Raw genomic sequence first — 26,535 nt, 5'->3', positions numbered from 1 at the left:
CGAGTACAGAGAGATAAGAGACAAGACACCTCCCCAAGTAGAGAGAAATAATAGAGCCGCCGCCATAGACGGCCAGTAATGATCATTCGTCGGCCAAAGCCGATGAAACCACTGTCGGGAACCGCCGTCAACAACATGCACACCCTTTCTCTATTTCTCTCTCTAGAATCACCTTCTCTCTCTGTTATAACATCTCAATAAGCTGTCACCGGGAGCCAATGGATTATGTAAGACAAAAAAAATGGCAGTGGTGAGAATACAGGAGAAGCGACTGAAATATTGAAGACATACACGTAGCAACTGCAAGGATTCTTGGCAAACAAAGATGAGAAATGCAAAGTACAAACACTACAAACGCACAGTACAACAGTCACTGCATAAAATCAGACAAAATTGTAATATATAAAATTTGATTTATCAAACATCAATGAATACAAACAAATAATATTCAATGAAGTTAGGGTATTAAGGATAAAAGGGGTGGTCACGTCATGTTATGTCATTTACCTCATATATTATCTTAAAATTATTTAAATAATATACAACTCTTAAAACCAGATATCCGAACCTTCACAGATAGTGAAAATCACTATCCAAATCCGAATCCAAAACTTCGGATATCCGAATATCTGAAAAAAATAAAAAAAACTGGTGGCGCACCGAGACGGAGACGAATGACTGGCCAGAGACTGACGGATGAAAATTTGATTTATCAAACTTCAATGAATACAAACAAATAATATTCAATGAAGTTAGGGTAATAAGGGTAAAAGGGGTGGTCACATCATGCCATGTCATTTACCTCATATATTACTTTAAAATTACTTAAATAATATGTAACTCTTCTCTCTCTCTCTCTCTATCTCAATGGCTGTTCAAAATCGGATATCCGAACCTTTCTGATAGTGAAAATCACTATCCAAATCCGAATCCGAAACTTCGGATATCCGAATATCTGAAAAAGAAATAGAAAAAACTGGTGGTGCACCGAGACGGAGATGAATGACTGGCTGGAGACGGAGACGGGCGGATGACTTCGTGACTGTGTGAGAGAAAGAGGCGTCATGACTGTGTGAGAGAAAGTGACAGAGACGGATGTGTGTGAACTAGGGTTTGTGTGACCGGCGGCAACGAGGGTTAGTGTGAGAGAAAGAGGCGTCGTTGTTGCCTGCTTGTGTTGTCTATTATAACTTGTGTGTGATTAGGTAGGGTTTGTATTATTATGTATAATATAAAATGAAATTAAAAAACATTAAAATTAAAATACCAGATAATTCGGATATCCGAAAAATCTGAAAACTGTTATCTGAATCCGAATTTTTAGATATACGGGATTCGGATATCCGAAAATTCGGATACGAATAGTCGAATAATACGGATTCAAATTCGGATAGTTTTGAACACCCCTATCTCTAACACCCCCCCCCCCTCTCTCTCACACAACAATAGGGGATGGTGTACCCAACGGGGGCACCAACCCGATTTATGGTTGCCGATTGTGCCCCTCTCCCCATAATAGTGTAAGAAAAATTAATGTAAAGAATAGCCAGAAAGTAAGATGTTTATAAAAAGTTTAAATCAAATAAATTGATAAAAGTGATTTAAGTGAAGAACATTTATTATTGCCTGTGCAAAGAAACAAAAGTTTTACAAATCCATATACAAAGATACAAGAACAAATACCGTCAAACAAAATAAAGAATACCAGTCAAAAGAAGAACATATAATCTAACCACTTAAACTAAGACTAACACCATACTAAGGTTAAAATTGTGAAGATAATCATAAAGGTCAGATATTAAAATTGTGACGATAATCGAGTCGGGGGTCTCACCGGAAGAAACATCTCTATTTCTAAAGGTTAGAGGTAAAGTTATCTACATCTTACCCTCCTCAGACCCTACCATAGCTTTGCTATTGGTGGGATATACTGAGTACGATGATGATTGAAAAAATGATCATAACTTCTAATTAACCAGCTAACCTAGGGCCCTTCATTTCCTATACCATCAATCAAATTCAGTTTCTGCCATCGATCAAATTTATCCGTTACAACATTAAATGTTCATCCTCATATATGTGGATTTTTTTAAACGAGGTTGTATTTTATTAAATTTATAGATGTACATTGTTAACTAATCATACGGGTATGAAGTGCCCAGTACAACCAGTCGTATCATTTCTAAGTCCATCCCGATCCGTTTAAAAAAAAGTTCTTGAAGCATTGGTATGAAAAGAACTTATGCTACAAATAACAAATGAAAATTCTGAAATGCAGATAACGGGTAAAAGATGATTTGTTGATGCTTTGGCTGCAATCCCTTTGAAATAAATTGTGCGTCTCTGAAAACACGTTTGTCTCCAAGGCACAACAAAAAGAGAAACAATTTATAGTTTTATACTGCCTAGCAGTTGGCGAGTGACAATCCGTCTTTGGTGACTAACATTCGTGGCACCATGCGAGCAACAACAACTAAGCACCTTGAACCCACAATGATAACGCACGAGTGCCATAAGTGGAAACTCCCAATGTCACTGTGTAAAGATCGACTAAAGAGAGAAAGCCAAGTACCATGAAATCCAACCAAATAACAAATCTTCTGGAGAAGATATGACCGTACAACAACAATCGAAACTACAACTCTTATTGAATGAGCGACGATTCAATCGAAGTAACCGTATGAATCGGTTGCAATAAATTTGAATAAGACCGTTCATGACGGCCTCCACGGGCCCTCCTTGTTGACAGGTGGCCCCTTTTAGGATGAGTGTATGACATTTATAAAAAATATTATTTCTTACAATTTATATATTATTATTATATATACATACAATTCTCAAAAGGTAGTTTGTCTCACATTATTACTATTCACTTGATTTTGTGTTGTTTTAATTTGTACATTGTGTTTGAATCTTTATACGGTTATCACTCTATATAATATGTGTTCTTCACCAGCTTTTCTATTTTTTATTTTCTACTTTTAGTCCTACTTTTGATCTTTTTACGTCTTTGTCATAAAACATTTTTTTACCTTTTAATCTCAACAATTTTCAACTTTCAATTTTGGTGTACTATACTTTTCATCTTTTACAATTTTTTTGGTTTAATTTTTTTGTCTAAATTTTGCAAGTTAACTTTTTTGTGTGTTAACAACCACCAACTGGTGTTATGGTTTAACATTTTTACGTCTACTTTTATTTAGTTTTCTTAATGGTTCACGAAAGTTACTAGTCACGTGAGAGGGGATAGTGACCGAAGACGGTGGTGCTGGTAAAGGTGACGTGATGTTTTCGAATGGAGTTGACGTGTAATCACACGGTTTCAAGCCCCCACAGCAACACGAGGGGTGTTCATCCTAGTTATATATAAAATTACAAACAAACTTCTACATCATGAGTTATACATCTTGTATATAAAATTATACACCACTCATAGTCCCGGCTTCTCCTTCCACTTAGTGGGGCGTACACGTGTAGCGATGACCGGGCACGTGGTATGCCCACGTCTAAGGGTTCTTCCTCAATTAATGTTTTCTTCCATCCATTACCATCTCTTTCTTCTTATGCGACGTGTTCTTCAACAGGTAGTTGCAGGTGGTTTATGTTTAATGTTTATTGGTAAAATCGAGTTTAAAAACCTAATTTGCCGTTCCTAATTTCTTGAATGTTGCTGAAACACTACCAAACAGAGAGAATGGAAGTTGCTGAGTTTATCGAAAGAAAAGAGAAAGAGGCAGAGGAGGAAGACCAGCCCGAGAAGACTGAGGACCACCGCCGTAGATATCACTCTCCACCGTCGATCTACCTATTGCCACTTTCTTTCTGAATCATAGGTAAGTTGCTTGCTTGATCAATCAATACCTATTCCGTGAGGCAAAATCGAATGATTGAACCGAATTCAAAACTATTCTAAAGATTATTAGATAGAAGAATTTAAGGTCTTTGTTGATGTTGTTGTAGCTTTCAAAATCAGGAGTTTCAGCATTATGAGACCTCCAATGGTGGCAAGTCATACTCAACATTACTTGGTGTAAATTTGTAGGATATTGGTCACATTTTATTTAAAAAATAAAATAAAATAAATGCTAACGATACTCTCGTTAGTAATGGGAAATATTCTAGTACGATAACATTTACAAAACTAAAAAAATACAAACTTTTTATATTCAAAATTGATATGATCCAAAGTCTTTAGCGGGTAGTTTAACATGTCTTCATTTAATATCCTTGTCTTGTGTCTTAATCACATTTAGTCTTCGACTAAGCGCATTGACTACAACAAAAAAGAAAACAAAATGTTGACGGTTGAGGCTGAGATATGTGTTTAACACGCTTCCCTTAAAACAGATTTCACGCCTCTACTTACACAACACGTTTGTTTCCCAGGGTACAACAGCCAAAACAGTATGTAGTGCCGGAAAAGGCTACGCGCCCGAGACTACACTGGATACTTTAATGTGCTTGAACTTGATAACATAAAGATGAATTTTAGAGAGTTTTTCATCTCTAATGTTTCTTGAAAAGAAATATCCGAAAGCTTCTTCTTGATGATCATCATTTTTGTTCCCAAAAATTCATCTTCTTCACTTTAGGCAAATTTATACAAGAGATAAGGATGAGTGAAAAGTCTCACTTGATTTAAGACATAAACTCTAATAAAACTCATCAGGTGACATAAATAAAACTCTATCAAAAGTTTGTTTTTAATTCACTATACTAAGAGTTTTATTAATGATTTTACTAAATAATAAATAAAATATTCATTTATCTTATAATAAATTCAACAAGTTTTCTTTCAGATTTACTTTTGTAAAAAACTATTTGATTCCATTATTAAAATAACAAATAGGTATTATATTGCTCTAATAATAGAGCCAACAAAATAAGGGTCGGGATTTTATAGATAGAAAATTAATTTATGCTTTATTTTGTTTACTCTATTTACAGAATAAGAGAACAATTGTAGGTTTGACTTAGCCATTGGATAATATGTATTCTAGATTAATATATTGGTAAGTATTATTTTGTTTTGTGAATATGCTTTAACTTTGTTTCCACTTATGCCATTTGATATTTTCCTTCATTTCAAAAAAGAAGTAGAAAATTTTCAAGTAAGAATTGAAATTTGTGTGTAGCATTGCAGGATTAAGAAAAGAAACATTTTCCTCATGTTTTGCCAAAAACACAAGGATATGTTAATTTGGAAGATATTTCTTCGAGGTCATTCGGTCATCATTATCCACCAAAATCCCAACTGAAAGGTATTGTAGTTTGTTCTTTTTTTTTCTGTATACGTGGTTTTGGTTGGTCGCTAGTTAGAGTTATAAGGATTCAAGTGATTACCGGGTTGTATCATAACTCGCCGACTAAAAAGGGGTTCGAGTCGTAATGGGTTGTCTCATACCGGCCCGACTAAAAATGGATATTTTTCTCGTCGGTATTCGGCTCGGTACGGATCACGTGCGCAACATTAAAACCTTAAATCCAATTTCGTTTGCCTTTTGCAAAATTAGCAAATATTTATGCAATTGGATGACTTTTAGATTTTGGGAGTTAGTGGAGGTGTTTGGATATGCAATTAATGTTTCAAAGATGAATATCCTATGATATAAATATCTCATTAACGTATATCATGTTACAATTCACATTTAGTGAATCTTCATGGAGTTAAATACGTCATTAACATATATTAGTTAACATTTACTGGTTTTTCAGGAGTTAAATACCACATTCTTGTGTATTTCATCTTAATACATTCACCACATTATTCCATGATACTCTCATGATGTGGTTATACATTTGATGTCTCGCATTAGACTTTTGTGAGTGCAACAACTCACAAATTCTTGCTTATGCAATATTCTTTTTGCATTATCCATTTAAAATTATTCCTTTAAAAAAAGAGCATAAATTTTTCATTAAAAATCTCTATAAAATAATTTGTACGTCACAATAAATATTGTTGTATTTGGTTGTAAAATTGCATATGTTATCCGAAAATATTGAAAACTACAGCTAAAACTACAACATAAAGTGTAAAACACTTATACTCAATAGATAAATAGACAACATCTAGATATCAAATCTCAAAGTGTTATTATTATTCAACACTTTCATCAAATAACATGAATCATCTCAATTATATCATATTATGTTATGTATCGAGGGTCTCCCTCAAATAGAAATCCATGCACACATATCCTCATATCTTCGTTTCAATTTTAAAACTATACTCCTGAGTCTTGAACAAATATGTTACAAACAACATTAAGTTGTTACAATTACTACATTTAAACACTCACAACACGAAGTTGTTTTCCACCATAAAGTATAATTGAAAATGTCATCTTAGATTAACATGTACTACTTTTAGTACGAGTAGCGAATCATTTTGAATTATCTATCAGGATTACTCCATAGAATAGTTACCAGCTTTCAAAGTTGTTCCAATCAAGTCACTTATATAAACTTTTGTTCCAATCAGGTCACTGAACTTTCATTTTTGTTCCAATCCTATATATTTTACCTGGATAGCAGGTAATCTAGGTTTTTTAAAATTTTTCACAATGTTTTTACATTGTATAGTAACTTTTAAAGGTTGCGAAAAATAATAAAAATGCGAAATATAGTTTTAAAATTCCGATAATTTACAAAAAAAGTTCGGAAAATCGCAATAAATTGCAAAAATTAGAAAAAAAAATTGCAAAAATGTTCATTTTTTTTTTTGGAAATTTGCAATAAATACAATCCTTTTAGTTATATTGTTAATTTAGAGGTGGCAAATGAGTTGGGTTGGGTCGAAATGGGTCATGGGTTGGAACGGGTTAGGGTCGAAACGAGTCATTTAAAAAAAGGTTTTTTGGTTCGTGTCGGAACGGGTTAAGGTCAACAGGTTCGGGTTAGAACAGGTCAAGGACGGAACGCGTCAAAACGGGTGAAAACGCGTCAAAACGGGTTTCGGGTCAGTTTTTTTTACCAACGAATCGGTGCGTTTTCAGCACGTTGCAGCTCGTTTTAACAGCAAAAGCTCGTTTAAGCGATTTTTCAGTTCGTTTCAACACCTAACAGCTCATTTAAGCGATTTTTCAGTTCGTTTCAACACCTAACAGCTCGTTTAAGCGATTTTTCAATTCATTTCAGCACCCAACTGCTCATTTAAGCGATTTTTCAGTTTGTTTCAGCACCTAACAGCTTGTTTAAGCGATTTTTACAGTTCGTTTCAGCACCTAACAGCGCATTTAAGTGATTTTTCAGTTCGTTTGACCACCTAACAGCTCGTTTAATCGATTTTTCAGTTCGTTTCAGCACCTAATAGGTCGTTTAAGCGAGTTTTCAGTTCGTTTCGGCACTTAATAGCTCGTTTACGCGATTTTTCAGTTCGTTTCAACAACTAGCAGCTCGTTTAAGCGATTTTTCAGTTCGTTTCAGCACCCAACAGCTTATTTAAGCGATTTTTCAGTTCATTTCAGCACCTAATAAGTCGTTTAAGCGAGTTTTTAGTTCGTTTCAGCACCAAACAGCTCGTTTAACCGAGTTTTCAGTTCGTTTAAGCACCTAACAGCTCGTTTAAGCGATTTTTCAGTTCGTTTAAGCATCTAACAGCTCCTTTAAGCGATTTTTCAGTTCGTTTCAGCACATAAAAGCTCATTTAAGCCATTTTTCAGTTCGTTTCACCACCCAACAGCTCGATTAAGCGATGTTTCAGTTCGTTTCAGCACCTAACAGCTCATTTAAGCGTCTTTTCAGTTCGTTTCAGCACCTAACAGCTCGCTTAAGGGATTTTTCAGTTTTTTTCAGCACCTAACAGCTCGTTTAAGTGATTTTTCAGTTAGTTTCAGCACCCAACAGCTCGTTTAAGCGTCTTTTCAGTTCGTTTCAGCACCTAACAGCTCACTTAAGGGATTTTGCAGTTTTTTTCAGCACCTAACAGCTCGTTTAAGTGATTTTTCAGTTAGTTTCAGCACCCAACAGCTTATTTAAGCGATTTTTCAGTTCGTTTCAGCACCTAATAGGTCGTTTAAGCGAGTTTTCAGTTCGTTTCAGCCCCTAAGAGGTCGTTTAAGCGAGTTTTCAGTTCGTTTCAGCACCTCACAGCTCGTTAAGCGAGTTATGAGTTCGTTTCAGCACCTAACAGCTCGTTTAAGCGATTTTTCAGTTCGTTTCAGCACCCAACAGCTCATTTAGGCGATTTTTCAGTTCGTTTCAGCACCTAACAACTTGTTTAAGCGATCAGTTCGTTTCAGCACCTAACAGCTTGTTTAAGCGATTTTACAGTTCGTTTCAGCACCTAAGAGGTCGTTTAAGCGAGTTTTCAGTTCGTTTCAGCATCTAACAGCTCGTTTAAGCGATTTTTCAGTTTGTTTCAGCACATAACAACTTGTTTAAGCGATTTTTCAGTTGGTTTAAGCGCTTAACAGCTTGTTTCAGCACGTTTTGACTAAAATGGGTTGTTTTGGTTCGGGTCGGAACGGGTTAGGGTCAACAGGTTCGGGCAGAACGGGTCCGGGTCGGAATGGGTTCAGGTCGGAAAGGTCAAAACGGGTTTCAGGTCGTTTTTTTGTGTTATTGTTTGTTGAACAAGGACAACGAATGAAACGTTTTAGTTTTTTTTTACTTTTTTTGTTTTTGTTTTTTATTTTGAATTATGGTTTTTTTTTTGTTTTTTTTGAATTTTTAAGGGTTTTTTTTAAAAAAATCTAGATTACCTGCTATCTAGGTAAAATATCTAGAATTGGAAAAAAATGAAAGTTCAATGACCTGATAGGAACAAAAGTTTTTATCATCGACCTAATTGAAACAACTTTAAAAGTTGGTTATTATTCTATGGAGTAATCCCTTATCTAAAATATGCAAAACTTTGTTTAAAAATCATTTTAAAACATTTCTTTAGTTTTGTAATATATTATATTAACAATATCAATAAGGGTTTATAAAATCAAAACCTAAAATATCAAACGATTTTATATGGTTTAGGTTCAATACCCATGTACTAAAACGGTTTCTAGAACGCAAGTAAAAAAACATATTATAACGCGCACGTTATAAACTTGAACGTTCACATATAACATTTTCTAAGGATAAAGTATATAAAAGAAACTATTTCTAATTATTTCTAACGTATACGTTAGAAAAGTAAATGTTTACATAAAACATTTCCGATCAGTAATTCTAACAAACAAGTTAGGACTTAAACATTTCCAATACGTAAGTTACAGAAAAGGCTATACATAAATGAAATATTAAACGTTGAGATAAAACCTTTTAAACCGTTGGTTTTCTAGTGTATAGCCCAACAGTTTTTTTTAATTCACCATATTAAGAGTGTTATTAATGATTTCACTAAATAATAAATAAAATATCCGTTCATCTTATAGTAAATTTTCAACAATTTTCTTTCAAATTACTTTTGTACAAAACTATTTGACTCCATTATTAAAAGAACAAAGAGGTATTAAATTGCTCTATTAATAGAGCCAAAAATAAGGGTTAGGAATCTATAGATAGAAAATTAATTTATGTTTTATTTTGTTTACTTTATTTACAGAATAAAGAAAACAATTGTAGGTTGGACTTAACCCATTGGATGATATGTATTCTAGAGTAACATATTGGTAAGTATTATTTTGTTTTGTGAACATGCTTTAACTTTGTTTCCACTTATGCCGTTTTATATTTTCCTTCTTTTCAAAAAAGAAGTAGAAAATTTTCGAGTAAGAATTGAAATTTGTGTGTGCTGTGCATTGCAGGATTAAGAAAAGGAACATTTTCCTCCTGTTTTGCCAAAAAAAACAAGGATAAGTTAATTAGCAAGATGTTTCTCGAGCTCATTCGGTCATCATTATGCACCAAATTCCCAATTGAAAGGTATTGTAGTTTGCTCTTTTTTTTTCTTTTTCAGTTAACGTGGATTTGGGTCGTCGTTGGTTAGAGTTATAAGGGTTCAAGTGATTACCAGGTTGTCTCATAACTAGCCGACTAAAAAGGGGTTCGAGTCATTAATGGGTTGTCTCATAACGGCCCGACTAAAAATGGGTTTTTTTCACGTCGGTATTCGGCTCGGTACGGATCACATGCACAACATTAAAACCTTAAATCCAATTTCGTTTGCATTTTTCAAAATTAGGAAATATTTATACAGCTGGACGACTTTTAAATTTTGGGAGTTAGTGGAGGTGTTTGGATATGCAATTAATGTTTGACAAAGTGGCTACTGGTTATTGTGTGTTGAAGTCTCATTGTTTATGTCTGGGTTAAGTGACTGTAACTATGTTTTTGATTATATACGGTCAAAATAGTAATATACATTTATGTTTTTAATGAAATCAAGGCTAAACTCTTGATTGAGAATAATGTTGTAAAATTAATTAAATATGTGTAGTTCTTTGTAAATTTTAAGGATGTGGGTGTCCCGTGTCTCCATTATCCTGCATAAGGTTAGTCAAAGTTTCAAGTTTGTATATTGTAAAAACATTGGTAACATTTGGCCTTTTTAGGTTTTTGCATTCAATTTGTTTACACTTATGTAACATGCAAATGACCAAAAGAATTATATGTATTTTTTTATCTTGCTGGGAGTGAATAGGTTGATCGGTATGAAGCACAACTAAAGGTGAAGCTAAAGTAAAAGAATCAGCTGGTTTGCATAAGTTGGTTTCAAAGTTGTCAAAAGTGTGATAATCCTTCTCTGTCAAGACCATTATTTGCATCAGATTTAAGCATCAGATTGGTTTTAATTAGTTAGCTGCTACTCAAAATGAATGTATTACGCGGGGTTTATGCTAATGCATGTAAAAGCTGTCAAAACTGTATGTTACACATCTTAACCTTCGCCGCAACGCAGCGGGTCTAAAAACTAGTCTAGCATATTACTTACTTTCTTTTTTCGGAAAATATATATATGTCACACTAGCAACGTTGTATCATAATAACGATCATAACTACTCTTTTCTTTCTCGTTACACAATTATCATATTTATTATATCGAAAGATGGCAAACGAGCCGATTCAGGTTTGGGCCTTATGCTCGTTTAACTTGAGAGGATCGAAGTTAGACTTCGGCTTGTGAACATATTATTAAGCTCAAACATGACTCGTGATCGACTCGTTTATTAAATATTTTTTTTATTTTATTACATAAAACTATTATCTTTTATATATTTAAGTTATAGAAGTACTCTCACCATCTCGGTCAAACTGTTTTACTTTGAAAAACACAAAGTTTAAGGTAGATTAAATTATTGTTTTCTTTGCTTACCAAATGATAGTAATGCCCTTGAAAATTGAGTTCATCAATAATGTTCATTACTGTTAGTTGTGTATGTTTAAGGTTAAACTTGAAAATTTGCAAATAAATTTTGAAAGTGAACATTAGTAATGTGACAAATAAAAAATGAAATGTGGATATTTTTAATAGGACATAGGGAGTAATATTTAACATAGTATATTTTGTTTTACTTATCATTATAGAAAATATATATTCTAATAATAGTTATTTAGTATATTAAATAAAAAGTATACAAAATTGTAAGCTTATTTAGGCTTGTAAGCAATTGCTCTATGGTTTTTGTTAAAGAAGGTTATGGATTTGAGTCTTGCGTGAAGCAATTTACTCTATGGTTTTTTTATGAGAGGTCATAAGTTCAGATCTCACCTTAAATAATTTGCTCCAGATTGAGCTTGGGGTTATCGCAATTTTGTATTTCCCCATAGGTGGATGAGTCGGGTCACCACATTTTCTTCTTCAAACGAAGGATTGGTCTATTTATCAAGGTGATCCTAGATATTTAGACTCATTTAGATTCAGATTGATTTGAGCTATATTTATTTAAAAATGCATGCCATCCTAGCCCGCGAGCCACTCATGTCATTTACAGGGTACGCATATTCCTACTAACACGATTGAAGCATAAATTTAAAAGAAAAAAAATGAGATAGAATTGTATATATAAAAATAAAATAAAAATCAGCCCTGACAATGATAGATTTCTAGGAAACTCACAATTTATAAATTAAAAATCCATCCTTTGAAAAGAAAAGGCCGTGTGGGACACTAGAGCTACAAAGTCCCAGCTTGTGACGTATCTTTTGTTATATTGCATAAGCTTTCGTCTATATTACTATATATGCATACAAGTGTATAACCCAACCTTATTCTTTCCGGTAACCCTAATTGCTATGACCAAATTATTCCACCCTACACAACTAACGGCACCGGAGATGGAGGTCCTGATTCAACTCAGCGGCGACTCCGATGCTGATCAAGCGCGCAGTAACTCCGTCTGCGAAACATCAACGACGACGACGAAAAAGAGAAGAAAACAAATCGTTAAAGATGCTTATGACATAACCTCCAGCGTCGTTGATAGCCGAAGGAAGAGGAAGAAGTTTAGATCTATTGCTGAAATCTACGAAGTAAGTACGTAATTGATCAAGCCTCGATCCATTAGAAAAAAAATATATCATGGGTCCGTCACTTGTGGGTTGATTTAAAAAAGTTGGGACTTGTAAATTTATTACGTTTTTTGATTCACTTTGATAATGTTTGAATTTCTACGTTACATGTTATTGACGTACTGACTCATGCTTTGAAAGCAATTTCGTTAAGAGATAGAGTTCTTGACGGTTAAATATCTAAATTGACTTTGATTTCGCTTTGTCAAATCAAAAGAGTTTGATCATATCGATTGATACATATTTGGATTATCATCATCTTCGTCATCAAACTTTTAAGCTTTCTAATTATTAAAATTCAATTTTCTGATTATTTTTGTCTGAATTTTTCAATCAGATGAATTTGGTTGTGATGAAATGAACGTTTTTATAATTTCTTTCCATTGCTAGTAGTTTACAATCTTTACATAAAAATGTACGAAAATAAAACTCTTAATAATTATCATGTATTGAATTTGCACTGCTTTTCCTTCAACATTAAGCAATTAACCTGAATAGTTATTACTAGCCGGTTGTTGTGCAAGTTAACGCCGCGTTAAAGCCCCACTGTGGTAGTTTAAGGCAATAAAGCCCCCTTACCACTTACCCCCTTAGGGTGATGGCAGTCCCACCACCCCCTCATCTCGATTCAGTATCTAGATGGGTTGGACGATATTCCCGCTCCATCTTGAACCAAAATTCAACTTCCATCCCGATAATCCTTCCGGATCTTTGTTGTAGTCCCAGTTAGTCCTTCCCACTCTTCTGTACCGATGGGTGCAGGCTTCCATGTTCCCGTCCACTCCGTCTTATATAATTATTATGGAAGTTACCCTCTTACCGCCCGTCAACATACTCCGCTCCCTGTTAAAGCCCACCACAATCTGATTAATAGATTATTTGAGAAGACAACATAAAAGATTTATCTTAAAAAGAGCCTACTTAAACATTTAATAACGTTGCTATATTTGATCCCATACACGTAAATTTAAAAATATAATTATGATTATTTTGTAGAAACAATTTTATTGTGATAACAGTATAAAGCACTTCTACTTAATGCATTGGGGTAGACAACTTATTTAACTCCCTAGCTTCTGCATTTAGTTCATGTTCATAAATAAAGTATAGTGTTTTATATAAATGGTGATCCATAACTAAAGAAAAAGATAGGAGGGCATGCGAGTTCCTCCTTTTCGTTTGGCCATTGGATCGGCCTACATAACATAACGTATAACTATATTGTTAATAATGTAGTGTTGCTAGAAGGTCACACAGTTCCAGTTATAACAGCTTAACAAAGAAATTAAGATTTAAATATGATTTGAACATAAATAAACCGATAAACAATTTGCGTACTATTTTTCAAATGACATAATTGATCCTAGTAGGATAAATCGCATACGATAGAGTACCAATAAGATTGGTACTATATCCGTAACAAAGATTAGTATAACCGGGAACCGAATTTTATGATACAGGTACTTTCGGTAGTACCCGTTTTTGTATCATTTTTTGAAAATCCCCATTGAACTTGATATTGATACCGGTACGGAAAACAAATAAACTAAATCGGCCCAGTTACCAGTACGCGACAGGTACCAGATTAGCAAAATTGGTATGGGTAGAGGTATGTACCAACATGTAATAAATTAACTATAACACCAAAATCAGAACGGCTTGGAGCCTTGAACCGGTACGCAGCATATACCATGGGTACCGCTTGAAGCCTTGAACAGATACCTGACTGGTACCAACGGTTACTGCTTGAAGCCTTGAACCGCTTGAAGATTATACCCGCGGCTTGAGTGTTGGACATCCCAATATAAACCACTACATATCTGAAAGGATTTCGAGTATCGAAATACCCATACTCGTAACCATAAGTACCGAATACCAAAACCGTAAAATATTGATACCGAATAGACCGATACATATAAACAGGTATGGGTACATGTATTTGGGAAGAAATATTAATCCCTACGATAGAGAGAACATACATTTAATATATTTGATGTTGTATATAGCAAATGCCATATAACGATTACATGCAAGTAAAGTTATGCGTGTTTATTTATCTATTGTGTGTGCATGAATTTACATTTAACCTACTACTAACTATTTACTTCGATCATTATATAGAATTAGTCGGCTCACACGCTGCGTTGCGGCGCAGTTGGGCTGCCAACCGATAGTGACAATGACAAAAATGTTCATTAGCGGATCATAAAGAGAAAAACCATCAACTGTCTAAAACACAACATGAAAAACTTAATCATACTTATGACACATGCTATGCTCTAGATAAAAGTGTTATATAGAATAACCATTTCTTCATGTATAGTTATTGTTGATATCAGGACCAAATGAGCTAAAACTATCCAAACAAAAAGACAAAACTCCTAGGCAAAGGAGGACACCGCACATGCATTATTATAAGCAATAAAACACATATCTCCCAAACATCTCATTATAGCCATACGCCGATACCAAATGTTGTTCAATGAGGTCTCACGCCTTAAAATTATTCCATATAATTAAAATATGATCCAAGAATAAATTAACAAATTAAATTGTTGGGATCAAGATTTGACAAAGAAAGATTGGAATATTCTCAACATCCTCAAAGAAATGGCTAAGTATGGAATACGAGCAAACTTGTCACTTCGAGCAAGCATAGCACTTATTCAAGCAAGGTATTTTACTTTCGAGCAAAGTTATCTTCTAGAATTCTTTTAAGTGTTAGTTCGAGCAAACTACACTTCAGAAAGCAAGGTTGTTCTTTAGTCGAGCAAGGTTTGCTTTAGAGCAAAATTTTTCCGATTTTCCCGCCAAAAAAAATCACCGAAAATTATCAAAGATAAATATTATCGTCAAAATTTTCAAGAATGAAGTCTCACTTATGAGGAGTATCCAGGACAAAAAAAACACATTTTTCTAAAACACTCTCTATCCGCAGTAGATAGAGTTATCATCCGCTGCAATAGGGTCGGTGTTTTGTAAAAACCTTGGGTGTTTGTAGATAGAGTTATCATCCGTACTCTCTATACTTTGTTGTTCTTTTTAATATATATATTTAATGATGACTTTCTTTTGTTATTAGGTCATTGTATTCTCTAATTTTGAAGAGCTTTGTTATTCCACTCTGACCATACTGTGTCGTGTTAATCAGTCCACGCTGGCTTAAAAGTTTGGCTTGGGCGTTTCCCGGGAAATCATACCGTCGATTACCACTTGAAAGTCGTTGTGCCGCTACAAGAGCATAACTCTTTGGCGTAACATGCGGTGGGACGAATACCCGGGTGGGATCGATATTCTATCTGGCCACCTCACAAGGCCTAACTTAAATCCTTCATTTCCATAATCCGCCAAAAGTGACAAATGAGGATCAAATTTGGATCTCCACTAGAAAACTCCAAGCCCAAAATCGATCAATTTGCGTTGACCTACCGCATCAACACCCATAACTGACAACGCTTGGGTTTTTATCATCGCTTGGGTTTTACCTACCTGCCCCGGCGGAGCGCGCCGGGTAAACTACTAGTTTTCTTTAATTTCAAAGCAACAGTTAAAACATTCAAATTTTGCAAACTTCCAGTGTCCAAAGCAACCATATATTTTGTCAAACAGGCCCGTCTTCTCCAATCGACTGATCAGATTAGTTTCAAAAACCGGGTGACGCAATACTTTTAAGAAACAAAATATAAAACTTCCACATTTTCTGGTTTTTTTTCTTCTTTTTGCATACGCTCACAGTGTTAAAGCAAATATGGAGTGGTAAATGAATCAATGAATGAAACTCTCAAAAAAGGAAAATCCTTTTTTAAAAACTGAAATTAGTTTTAATAATAACCAGCATTTAAAATGAAGGTTTTTCGTGTAAACTCAACCGGGCCGGTTAAATGGTTCCCAGTCTGACCAATCCATAATGAAGACAGTGTTAGATACGCCGAAATGGTTCAATACGAGCTATGATTAACGATTAAGTTCTTGGTACCAAATTTTATACCTCACTGTCCCCAATTTTAAGCCAATCCACAACCGATCTGAGCCAGTAGAGTTTTTCTTCATATCATAACAAATTCTAACAAAATGAAGTATGTGACCAAAACCAGAATTGAAATTTACACACTACTAATGCTCAAGATGGAAGACGTATTCAGTCAAACGCTGCAACTTGGACGGGTCAATTTTCTGCTCAGTAACAACCGCGTGCTTCTTAACCGTAAGCATTTGAGAAGCAGCATCCACAGTCCACCCCTGTTGCAATACATCTGCATTTTCCATTTTACTTATTCTATTAAACTGAATGACCCAATGACCAACAAAGTATTCTATAAAACTGTCCACAAAGCAATGAACTTACAATTTGTGGCATCATTCTCGTTCATTCCCAAAAAGAGAGCGGTGTCCTGAATGCTTATAGTTGAATAAGCAGACATCAGTAGCGCTAACATCCTTCGCGTATATCTTTCTGCAAAATTTAAGTAAACATCTTATAAAGTAGATGAAATGTATACAGCTATTATGTATTTGAAGTTTGTATGTATTTGGTGACAGAATAGGATTTAAAAAATGATAACTTGCCTGCAAATGAGGCAACAAAATCTTGAATCTCTGCACTCCAGTTAAATCCACGAACTGAATCATACACACCAGCATAATTTCGAGTCCACAACTGTTGACCGATTTTCCAGACGGCGGTCACCTCTGGGCGGCTCTCTTTAATTGAAACCGGTATGGATTTCCACAGAAACCTGGCGCTATTTCTGTCAATTGTAAATAAATAAATATGTAAATCAAGTGTATCTTAAGAGGAAAAAAAAGGCGGAGAGAATGTTGAATTTCAAATATATATTCTTCCTTTTAATCACATTGTAGAAGTAAAAAGATAATTGGATCACACATTTATTAATCAATATTTTGGAATAACATTCCCTCAATTACAGAATCAGTAACACACTTTGTGAAAACAAATATTGTTAACTCATCACTTTCCACGACTTAATGACCAAAAATTGATCAAGTATACCACTTAGTTGTCTATACTTGATCTTCACATAGATCAGAAACTATCTAGAATACAAAATAGTGATACAGCAGTAGTAAATCCGAATTTCTCATATACGGATTCTGGAAGGGCCAGTTTTACTTTCACCAACAGAAAATAATGCCCAACTAACTTCAAAAGCAACAATCTTCTTGTCATCTAATCTGCTTCTGAATAAAGGAACTTCATCTAAAACCAAAAGGCTGCACTCACCGACTCAAACTGTATTGCATACCAAAAATGAAGAAAAAAAGTCCATGGTAAAGACCATATCCTCTGTTTCATCTATTATCATACTTTCTTTAGTGTGTGACTCCAAGTAATGTATTGTGCGGCATAAAAAAATACTTTGCTGATGTATTGTGTAAAGTTTGTATTATACTAAAATTGCCGATTTAAAGCATATACTCTTTTACATGCGGGCCTCTTTATCCTACAGATGTCTAAAATCCTATTTTAAAATGCAGAGCTGTATCCTCTATCATAGTTAGTCTTCTTAATAGAATATCAAATCAAAAGCCCTAAAATTTACTAGGTCCCTCCTTAAACTTACGACCCAAAACAGTATAAAGATGGAAGAAGCTAAGCAGTTAATGCAGAAAAATATCGGATATCGGTCAAGGACCGATATTTGAGATATCGGTTATCATGGTGAGATATCGGTGGGATATCGGTAATTTTAAGATCATACAAAATTTATATATAAGCACTTTAACACTAACAATTCAGAATACTCTCCTAATATTAACAAATTATCCTTTTGCAAGTTGCAAAACACTTACAATTGTAGCAAGTAGGAACTGTTCAAGACTCAAACCACCAACATTAAACACTAAAAGTTGAAAATTAAGACTTAAAACACTCATATCGGGAATATCGGTGAAATATCGGTCAATATCGTCGATATTATCAGTACCGAGATTCTGACCAATATTACACATGAGGACCGATAACCGAGATACCACCGATATACCACCGAGATTGACTGCATAGGGAAGAAGTGAAACTGAGGGGCTTTGAGACACTAGACCGAGACATACCCAGAAGTCTGAAACTTAGGGGGAAAAAACCAAAGACTAAGTTTCTTGTTTTCCAGTTTCAACCAAACGAAAAACAATCTTCCCAAAGTGAAACTGTTCCTACTTCAATAAGAAGGATTATGTTGGTAGGCTTATGTTCAGCCGACACTAAGAAATTTGAGAGTAATTGTTTATATGTTTCTTCACTTGTTCCAATGTTTGCAGACAACAATTTCCATAAAACAGATTTTACTTTTTCTTGTTTCAAGTGTTTGCCAGGTGGAATAACTTCTTATCTTGGACTCAAACCCTCATTCGGTAGTGATTTTTCATTTTTCTGGAAAATTGTCATATTGAGAACCCTAACTTGTAATTGATAAATTTCATGGACTAAGTTTAAGAGAATAAGATTCCATGGTTATATGAAAACTTAAAGTTAAAGGGTAGTTTACGATATTATGCTTGAAGTGTTTTTGGTTCAAGCTAACATTAGCAATTTATTAGCTAACTAATATACCATCTACAAACTAGGCATTGAAACGGATACTTAATTTAAGCTGTTGAACATCATCATCATAATATTAAAATTAGGGTTTGTTGTTCAAAATCTCTAACCCCTGAATGAGTGTTTATAAAGTAATAAATAAGACAGTGCAGCAAATACGCATAAACAACAGAGTAAAGTGGAGTGAGTGAGCTTACAGATCATTTAGGTAAATGTGGCCTAGGAGATGAACAGCGTACGGCCATTCGTCTTGAAACGCAACGCCTTGAGAAGCAATCTAATAAAAACAGTAAGACTGAATTGAATTGAATTGAATTGAACTGAAGCCAGGGGGTTATGAAATTAGGGTTTCAAATCTAGTAATAATAAAAAGGAAATCAGCAGAGGACGATGGTGATATTACCTGAAGCATGAGTTGGTCACAGATATCGGCGACTTTGTTGTACGACCTTGAAGCCATGGCGTCTGTCAGCTCAGAGAAATCCATCGGAAGGAACCTGCAATACAATGTTATGTTGTTTCTTCCTCTGCCTTCTTCTTCTTATTATTATTATTATTATTCAAACTTATGGCCCAAATTCAATAGAAAGCCCAACTTAATACTTCTAAAGCCCCGTTAGTTAATCGGCTTCGGGTTCATTCGGGTAGGGTTTAGTGGGCTTCAGGTAAAAACGGCATCCTGGTTAGGAAGTTTTTGGTCCAATATCGAGGTGTACAAACTGGTTTAAAACTCAACCCGGTTTGGTTTGTCAACAAAAGTCAAAGTTGGTTTATGATCAGTTTCGGTTCGGGCTGAAACCAGTTTCTAGACCAGGTTACGATCGGTTTTGGTTCGGGTTTTGATCAGTTTCGGTTCGGATTTTGATCGGTTTTAGTTCGGTTAACCGGTTTTGAAGGAGAAAATTACAAACCGGTTCCGAACCTACAATTTCAATCGCATCCAAACCGGTTTATACATAGCTGGTTTCAAACCGGTTCAGTTACAGGTTCGGTTAACCGGTTTATTTGCCCACCTCTAGTCTAATACGATTAGTTTAAATAAAAAGTTTTAAATAATTTTTTAAAAACGTCAATTTCACACACAAACATAAAGGATTTTTTTTTCTTTTTGTATTAGATATATATATACATTTTTAGTTTTTATACTCTCTCCGTCCCTTTAAAGTTGTCCATATTTCATTTCTGTTTGTCTCATTACAAATGCTCATTTTCAAAATTTATTTGCCAATTTCTAACACACACAACTAGCATTAATAAACAATTTTTGGACCCAATTTCCAAGTGCATTACTGTCATTTGGTAAGCAAAAAATATAATCATTCAATCTACCGTAAACTTTGTGTTTTTCAAACGACGGAGTATTATTAATGACAATCCGATCTATGAACTGATAAGATGATCGATTCATGGCGACAACTTTCTTTCCTTTTCTCTTCCCTCATGAAAAAAGATTTGTTATAGGGATCTGAAGATGAAAGAACACAACAATAGAGAAAAAAAAGAACTAGAGATAAGAATCTCAATTACTCATTCAAAAACTAACAGTTCATTTCGTAACGAAAAACAAAACAATTAAAAAGTCTTCAACCACAAAATAAGGAAAATGAATCAACTCCCAATCAATCAAAGATTGGTTATTTTGCAATTACTAAAAATAAAAAAAAGAAAGGAATCTCCAACTTGAAATTAAACATGCATGCATAGCTCACGAATAATCAACCGGGTCGTCGGGTGGACCGAGGTGAAACATGCTTGGAACATCGGCTACCGGTTCTTGATCCGCATCCGCATCATCCTCCCCCGCTTGAAAAGGACTCCACCGCGAGTCCACAGCAACATCACCATCAGCCGGAACATAATGTTTTAAGTCAGCAACATTAAAGGTTGCTGATACATTATAGTCTCCCGGTAGATCAATTTTATACGCATTATCATTGATACGTTGTAGAACTTTAAATGGTCCATCCGCACGAGGTTGAAGTTTGCCAAAACGAGTCCTCGGAAAACGCTCCTTCCGTAAATGTATCCACACAAGATCACCTTCTTTAAATACAATTCGTTTACGATGTTGGTTCGCGCGTTGTTGATATTGTAGATTATGTTTTATAATTTGTTCACGCACCTGCATGTGGAGTTCTTGTATTTGCTTTGCGCGTGTTTCACCCTCAGCGCTATAATGCTCGGTTCTGGGGCACGGGGTGAGGTCAAGAGGGGTAAAAGGATTTCGACCATAAATAATAAAGAACGGACTCTTACCTGTAGTCCCGTGATTCGATCGATTGTAGGCGAATTCTGCTTGAGGTAGCACCAAATCCCACTGTTTAGGGTTGTCACCAACAAGACTGCGAAGGAGATTACCCAAAGTATGGTTAGTAACTTCGGTTTGACCATCCGTCTGGGGGGTGGTGTGAGCTACTAAACTGTAGACTAGACCCCAAACGTTTCCACAAGGTGCGCCAAAAGTGACTCACAAACTTCATGTCTCTGTCCGAGTTAATGCTTTTGGGAATACCATGCAAACGCACAATCTCGCTGAAATAAAGATGAGCGACTTGGCTTGCATCGTACGTTTTTGCACACGGCACAAAGTGAGCCATTTTGGAAAACCGATCGGCAACCACCATAACTGAGTCTTTCTTTTGCTGTGTAAGTGGAAGGCCCAAGAAAAAATCAAGACTAACATCTTCCCAAGGGCCATCCGGTACCGGAAGTGGAGTGTAAAGACCCGCATTGGTATGATGCGCTTTGGCAATATGACATACTCGACATCGTTCCAAAATTTGGGAAACATCCTTCACCAAATGAGGCCAATAAAAACGATCTCTTATGAGGCCCACTGTTTTATCCCTTCCAAAATGTCCCCCTAAACCCCCTTGATGATATTCTAAGATGATGGCGTCACGGAGTGAACAACGTGGTATACATAACCGATTTTTTCTAAACAAAAAACCATCTTGTTTTGAAAACTCGTGATAGGGACGGTTTGGGCAACCTTTCCAAGCAGTTGCGAAATCTGGGTCATCATGATATAAGTGTTGAAATAAATCAAAACCTTGTACTTGTAGTTGTATCGATGTCAATAGTGAATGACGACGGCTCAAGGCATCTGCGACAGTGTTGGAGGAACCCGCTTTGTGTCGAATAACAAAAGAATAATCTTGAAGGAATTCAACCCATTTAGCATGCCTTGGGTTGAGTTTGGCTTGACCCTGGATATGTCGTAATGCTTGATGATCAGAAAAAGAATAAACTCACCGGGTAACAAGTAATGTCGCCAACATTCGAGACTTCTAATAATAGCATAGAATTCCTTATCGTACGTACTATATCGTCATCTCGTTTCATTGAGTTTCTCACTAAAGTAAGCAATAGCGCGATTATTTTGGCTCAGAACTCCACCAATGCCCAGTCCCGATGCATCACACTCAACTTGAAAAATATCATTAAAATTTGGGAGGGCCAATACAGGTGCACTAGTGACATGGTGTTTAAGGTCTTCAAAGGCCTTATTTGCAGCTTCCGTCCACACAAAATTCCCACCTTTCAAGCATTCAGTGATGGGTGCAACAAGAGTGCTAAAGTTACGGATGAAACGTCGATAAAAAGATGCTAAGCCATGAAAACTACGAACATCATGTAATGACTTTGGAGTAGGCCATGAAGTAATAGCGTTAACTTTAGTCTCATCCATCCGAATCTCGTCACCCGAAATCAAATACCCAAGGAACACAACTTCAGAAGTGAGAAAATGGCACTTCATACGGTTAGCGAACAATTGTTGATCATGAAGGACAGTGAAAACATCATGAAGGTGCTCTAAATGTTGTTAGATGTTTTGACTAAAGATCAAAATATCGTCAAAATAGACAACTACGAATCTGCCAATAAAAGCTTTAAAAACATGGTTCATAAGCCGCATAAAGGTGCTGAGAGCATTGGAGAGACCGAACGGCATGACCATCCATTCGTATAAGCCATCCCGCGTCTTAAACGCGATTATCCACTCATCACCGGGCCGTAAATGAATCTGGTGGTACCCACTTCAGAGATCGACTTTTGAGAAAATTTTAGCTCCATGTAACTGATCTAACAGGTCCTCAAACCGTGGAATAGGGAACCGATAGTTAATGGTGATTTTATTAACCGCTCGGCTATCGATGCACATACGATAAGCACCCCCGTGTTTGGAAACAAACAACGCCGGCACAACGCATGGACTCATGCTTTCGCAAATTAGCCCTTTTTCAAGGAGTTCAGTTACTTGTCGGTGGAGCTCCTGATATTCTTTGGGGTTCATTCGGTAAGCAGGTTTGTTCGGAAGACTTGCACCGGGTAAAAAGTCAATACAATGTTGAATGTCACGCATAAGAGGAAGACCTGCTGGAATATCATTAGGAAAAACATCAATGAATTCTGATATTAATGGCACAATTTGAGGGTGTAACTGGTCAATCTGGTCGTTTGCTTCTGTCACCACTAGAGCAAGTAAGAAAAGTGGTGCAATGTTTCTAGAATACTCCAAAAAATCTGATTTTGTAAGAATAAGAGCTTATGTAGAAGAATCTTTAATGTCAAAGGGAGCAAGGACAATGTTGAGACCATCTTTCTTGAAGCTATAAGTGTTGTGAAAACCATCATGTTTGGTTCGACTGTCATATTGCCATGGACGCCCCAACAACAAGTGACATGCATCCATAGAAATAACCTCACACCACACCTCATCTGTATATTTATTGCCAATCGAAAATTGTACCAAACAACGTTTTGTCACACGAACAATGTTTCCCTTTTTTAGCCACGTTAACTGGTAAGGTTCGGGGTGGTCTTCAACCGGTAACCCAAGCTTGTCCACCATAGTCGTTGCCACCATGTTTTCACAACTACCTCCATCAATAATAACCGTACACACTTTGCCTTTTGCTGTACATTTAGTGCGGAAAATGTTGTTTCGTAACCAAAGGGTGTCATCGTTCGTTTTGTCAACGGTGGAAGAGAGGACGCATTGCACTACTAACGCTTCTCCTCGGTCCGGGTACAAAACTTGTTGGTCAATGTGCAACATATCTTCTCCATCAGTATCATAAACACACGTTGTATCATCAACAAAAGTAACAAGTTGCTTGTTTGGACATTCTCGAGCATAGTGACCCAAGCCTTGACACTTATAACAACGTCGTGCACCTGTTTGGTTCGCATCTCCCGTAGATTTACCTACTGAAGGCTTCATAGGAGCAGCCCCTGTTTGTGTCCGGGAAGCGATAGAAGATCGCACGGGTGGTTGGTTCCTAGTAGGAATGACACGGGTCTTAGCCTTAAGTTGTTTTTCAACTTTAAGTGCAAGACGATAGACGTCATAAAGGGTCCAAAACTGTTGTAACTGGACGATATCGGCAACGTCGGGACGCAACGCCCCCAAGAATCGGGCAATCATTTGTTCTTCGTCTTCATCGGCCCCGCACCGCATGCGTAACCGATCAAAATCTGCGATGAACTGTTCGACGGAAGAGTTGTTATGAATTAGACTATGATATTCAAAAAAATCCATCTTGCCTGTAATTGACGGGTAAAAATTTTGCACAAAGAAGTTTCTTCATTTTGTCCCATGTTTCAACCCGAGATTTACCCTGTTGAAGTCACTTCTTCTTTACGTGATCCCACCACAAAGATGCGTATTTGCGCAACTTAATGGAGACAACTTTAACTTTGAGATGATCCGGGATATCCCAGAGTTCAAACACACATTCCACATTACTCAACCAGTCGATGAACTCGTCTGGTTGTGCATTACCCTCAAACTCCGGAATCTCAACGCGTATCCCCAAAGAACGGAGGATTTCGTTGCGATTTTGTGTTCGTAGTTGCGGCGGCGGACGGCGGCCAAAAGGATTCTCCTCTCTGTCAAAACCGTCGTCCCAGACGACAGAATCTGACTCGGTTTCCTCGTTGCGCTCATCCTGTTGAAGTTCCAATTCTCGAATCCGTTGTTGTAGTCGCTCGATTTCTTCAATATCTCGTGGGTCACGGTTCACAACTGGAGCATCAGGCGCTCCACCCCGACGTGTGGCGTTACGTGTAGGTCGACTAACGTGAGGTCGAAGACTCACTCAAAGATAGACCGATTACAACTAATTAGATAACGGTAAGCGGGTATCGAACACAGGGAGTTTGTGAAAAGTGCGTTACTGAGTAGCTATAAAATTTAACTATATTAAACTAAATGCAAAAGGTAAATTCAAAGATTTGGTTGTTCGGTTTTGATAACAAAATGAACTAAAGCAATAAACAAGTTTTAATCAATATGCGAAAATATGCCTTCCCTCGGTTTCAGGTTTCCATGAATGTTACGGTTAATGTTTAACTGAGATGAACAATAGGTAAAGTTCGTGTTTATGTAAACGAATGCGATAAATGAAGATCAAGTATTTGGATTAAACAACGCAAGGTGATCACTCAAAAACCATATAGTTTATCTAACCCTAAATCCCTCCCGATTAATCTCGATTACTTAAAGAACCAAGAACTGACGGTTTAGAACACAAAATCGATAAACTAATAATCTATCAATCAATACATCAACACCATAATAATTTAATCAATATGATCAAACTAACATCTCAGAAATTTCATAAACATTCAACCAAACAAACATAAGAAACCTTACAATCCGAGAGAAAACACAAAGGAATTTAGCCACACATGTTTGGGTTTATCATCCCTTCTATTATAGTTTGCATAAGAATCAAAATAGAGTCTTTTAACGATTACCACACTCAAAATAATATTCTTGTCTCCAAAAATCGCCTCCAGGTGATTCTTAGATGATCCCATGTGATAATCATCTCAAAGGCCGTCCAAAAAGACAAATAAAAACGGCAGTTACAATTTGCAGCACGCGTCCACCGTAAGCTACGGTGGACACCGTAGCTTACGATGGCTTTAAAAAGCCTACGGTGCCAACAAACTGCCTTACGGCAGCTAATATTCTTCAGCTCCACCGTAGCTTATGGTGGCTACCGTAAGCTACGGTAGCTTTCACCACAAACTCATTTTCTTGTTTTTAGCATAACTTCTTCGTTCTAAGTCCGTTCTCTTCACCATTTTCGCCCACGCTCTCGTAATTCCATCTTCTATCTTCTCATACCTACCATTACACGAGTAAACGTAGTTATCTAATTCAACTGAATAAAAAGATTAAACGGCCATGGACCACCCGTCACATTCCCACACTTACACGTTGCTTGCCCTCAAGCAACATGTTAACTCAACCTCTTTATTATTTTCAACTTGTATCCACCGATCTTACCACAAATCCGGTTCAGTTAAGGTCCCAAGTCATACCCTATTCCCTTATTTTTATCGGGTGCACTAGTTCGCTTGATGTTCCATTTAAACCGAATATTTCTAACCAAACCTAACATGCTTTCGGCTTTTACCTATACATAACACATTTACACATTACCATTTTTATTGGTGATCATCCATACATTTCATATTTAATCAATTCTAATCGCATACGCTTGTACAATCATCAA

General features: G+C 36.1%; 2 protein-coding genes and 1 pseudogene across 2 annotated transcripts; all 3 read right to left on the bottom strand.

Annotated features, from left to right (window-relative positions):
• Window positions 1-16,476: 16,476 nt before the first annotated feature.
• On the bottom strand, window positions 16,477-19,558 carry LOC143580964 (COP9 signalosome complex subunit 8-like). Its single transcript, XM_077063885.1, has 5 exons — window positions 19,407-19,558; window positions 19,201-19,280; window positions 17,013-17,198; window positions 16,796-16,899; window positions 16,477-16,703 (listed from the first exon to the last, which is right to left on the bottom strand). The coding sequence occupies exons 1-5, from the start codon at window positions 19,488-19,490 to the stop codon at window positions 16,564-16,566; spliced, it is 594 nt and encodes a 197-aa protein (XP_076920000.1). The 5' UTR covers window positions 19,491-19,558; the 3' UTR covers window positions 16,477-16,563.
• Window positions 19,559-22,334: 2,776 nt separating this feature from the next.
• On the bottom strand, window positions 22,335-22,763 carry LOC143577688 (putative mitochondrial protein AtMg00860 pseudogene; annotated as a pseudogene).
• Window positions 22,764-23,045: 282 nt separating this feature from the next.
• On the bottom strand, window positions 23,046-24,548 carry LOC143577597 (uncharacterized). The gene is made up of 2 exons (XM_077061406.1): window positions 23,603-24,548; window positions 23,046-23,530 (listed from the first exon to the last, which is right to left on the bottom strand). Exons 1-2 carry the CDS (start codon window positions 24,546-24,548, stop codon window positions 23,046-23,048), a joined length of 1,431 nt encoding a protein of 476 aa, XP_076917521.1.
• Window positions 24,549-26,535: the final 1,987 nt, after the last annotated feature.

The sequence above is a fragment of the Bidens hawaiensis genome, unplaced genomic scaffold (assembly GCF_021521415.1).
Source record: "Bidens hawaiensis isolate Kalapana, Puna unplaced genomic scaffold, B.hawaiensis_p1.1 tig00000142_1, whole genome shotgun sequence".
NCBI lineage: Eukaryota > Viridiplantae > Streptophyta > Magnoliopsida > Asterales > Asteraceae > Bidens > Bidens hawaiensis.
Note: the sequence above shows the minus strand (reverse complement) of the source record. Positions and strands in the feature narration are given on the sequence as shown.

Coding starts and splice junctions, on each gene's coding strand:
- LOC143580964 (XM_077063885.1), bottom strand. CDS start 19,490: ATGGATTTCTCTGAGCTGACAGACGCCATGGCTTCAAGGTCGTACAAC. Junction 17,199..19,200: donor CACATTTACCTAAATGATCT/GTAAGCTCACTC, acceptor TACAATTGACAG/AAATAGCGCCAGGTTTCTGT. Junction 16,704..16,795: donor CGAGAATGATGCCACAAATT/GTAAGTTCATTG, acceptor TGGAAAATGCAG/ATGTATTGCAACAGGGGTGG.
- LOC143577597 (XM_077061406.1), bottom strand. CDS start 24,548: ATGGATTTTTTTGAATATCATAGTCTAATTCATAACAACTCTTCCGTC. Junction 23,531..23,602: donor TTATAGCTTCAAGAAAGATG/GTCTCAACATTG, acceptor TTACAAAATCAG/ATTTTTTGGAGTATTCTAGA.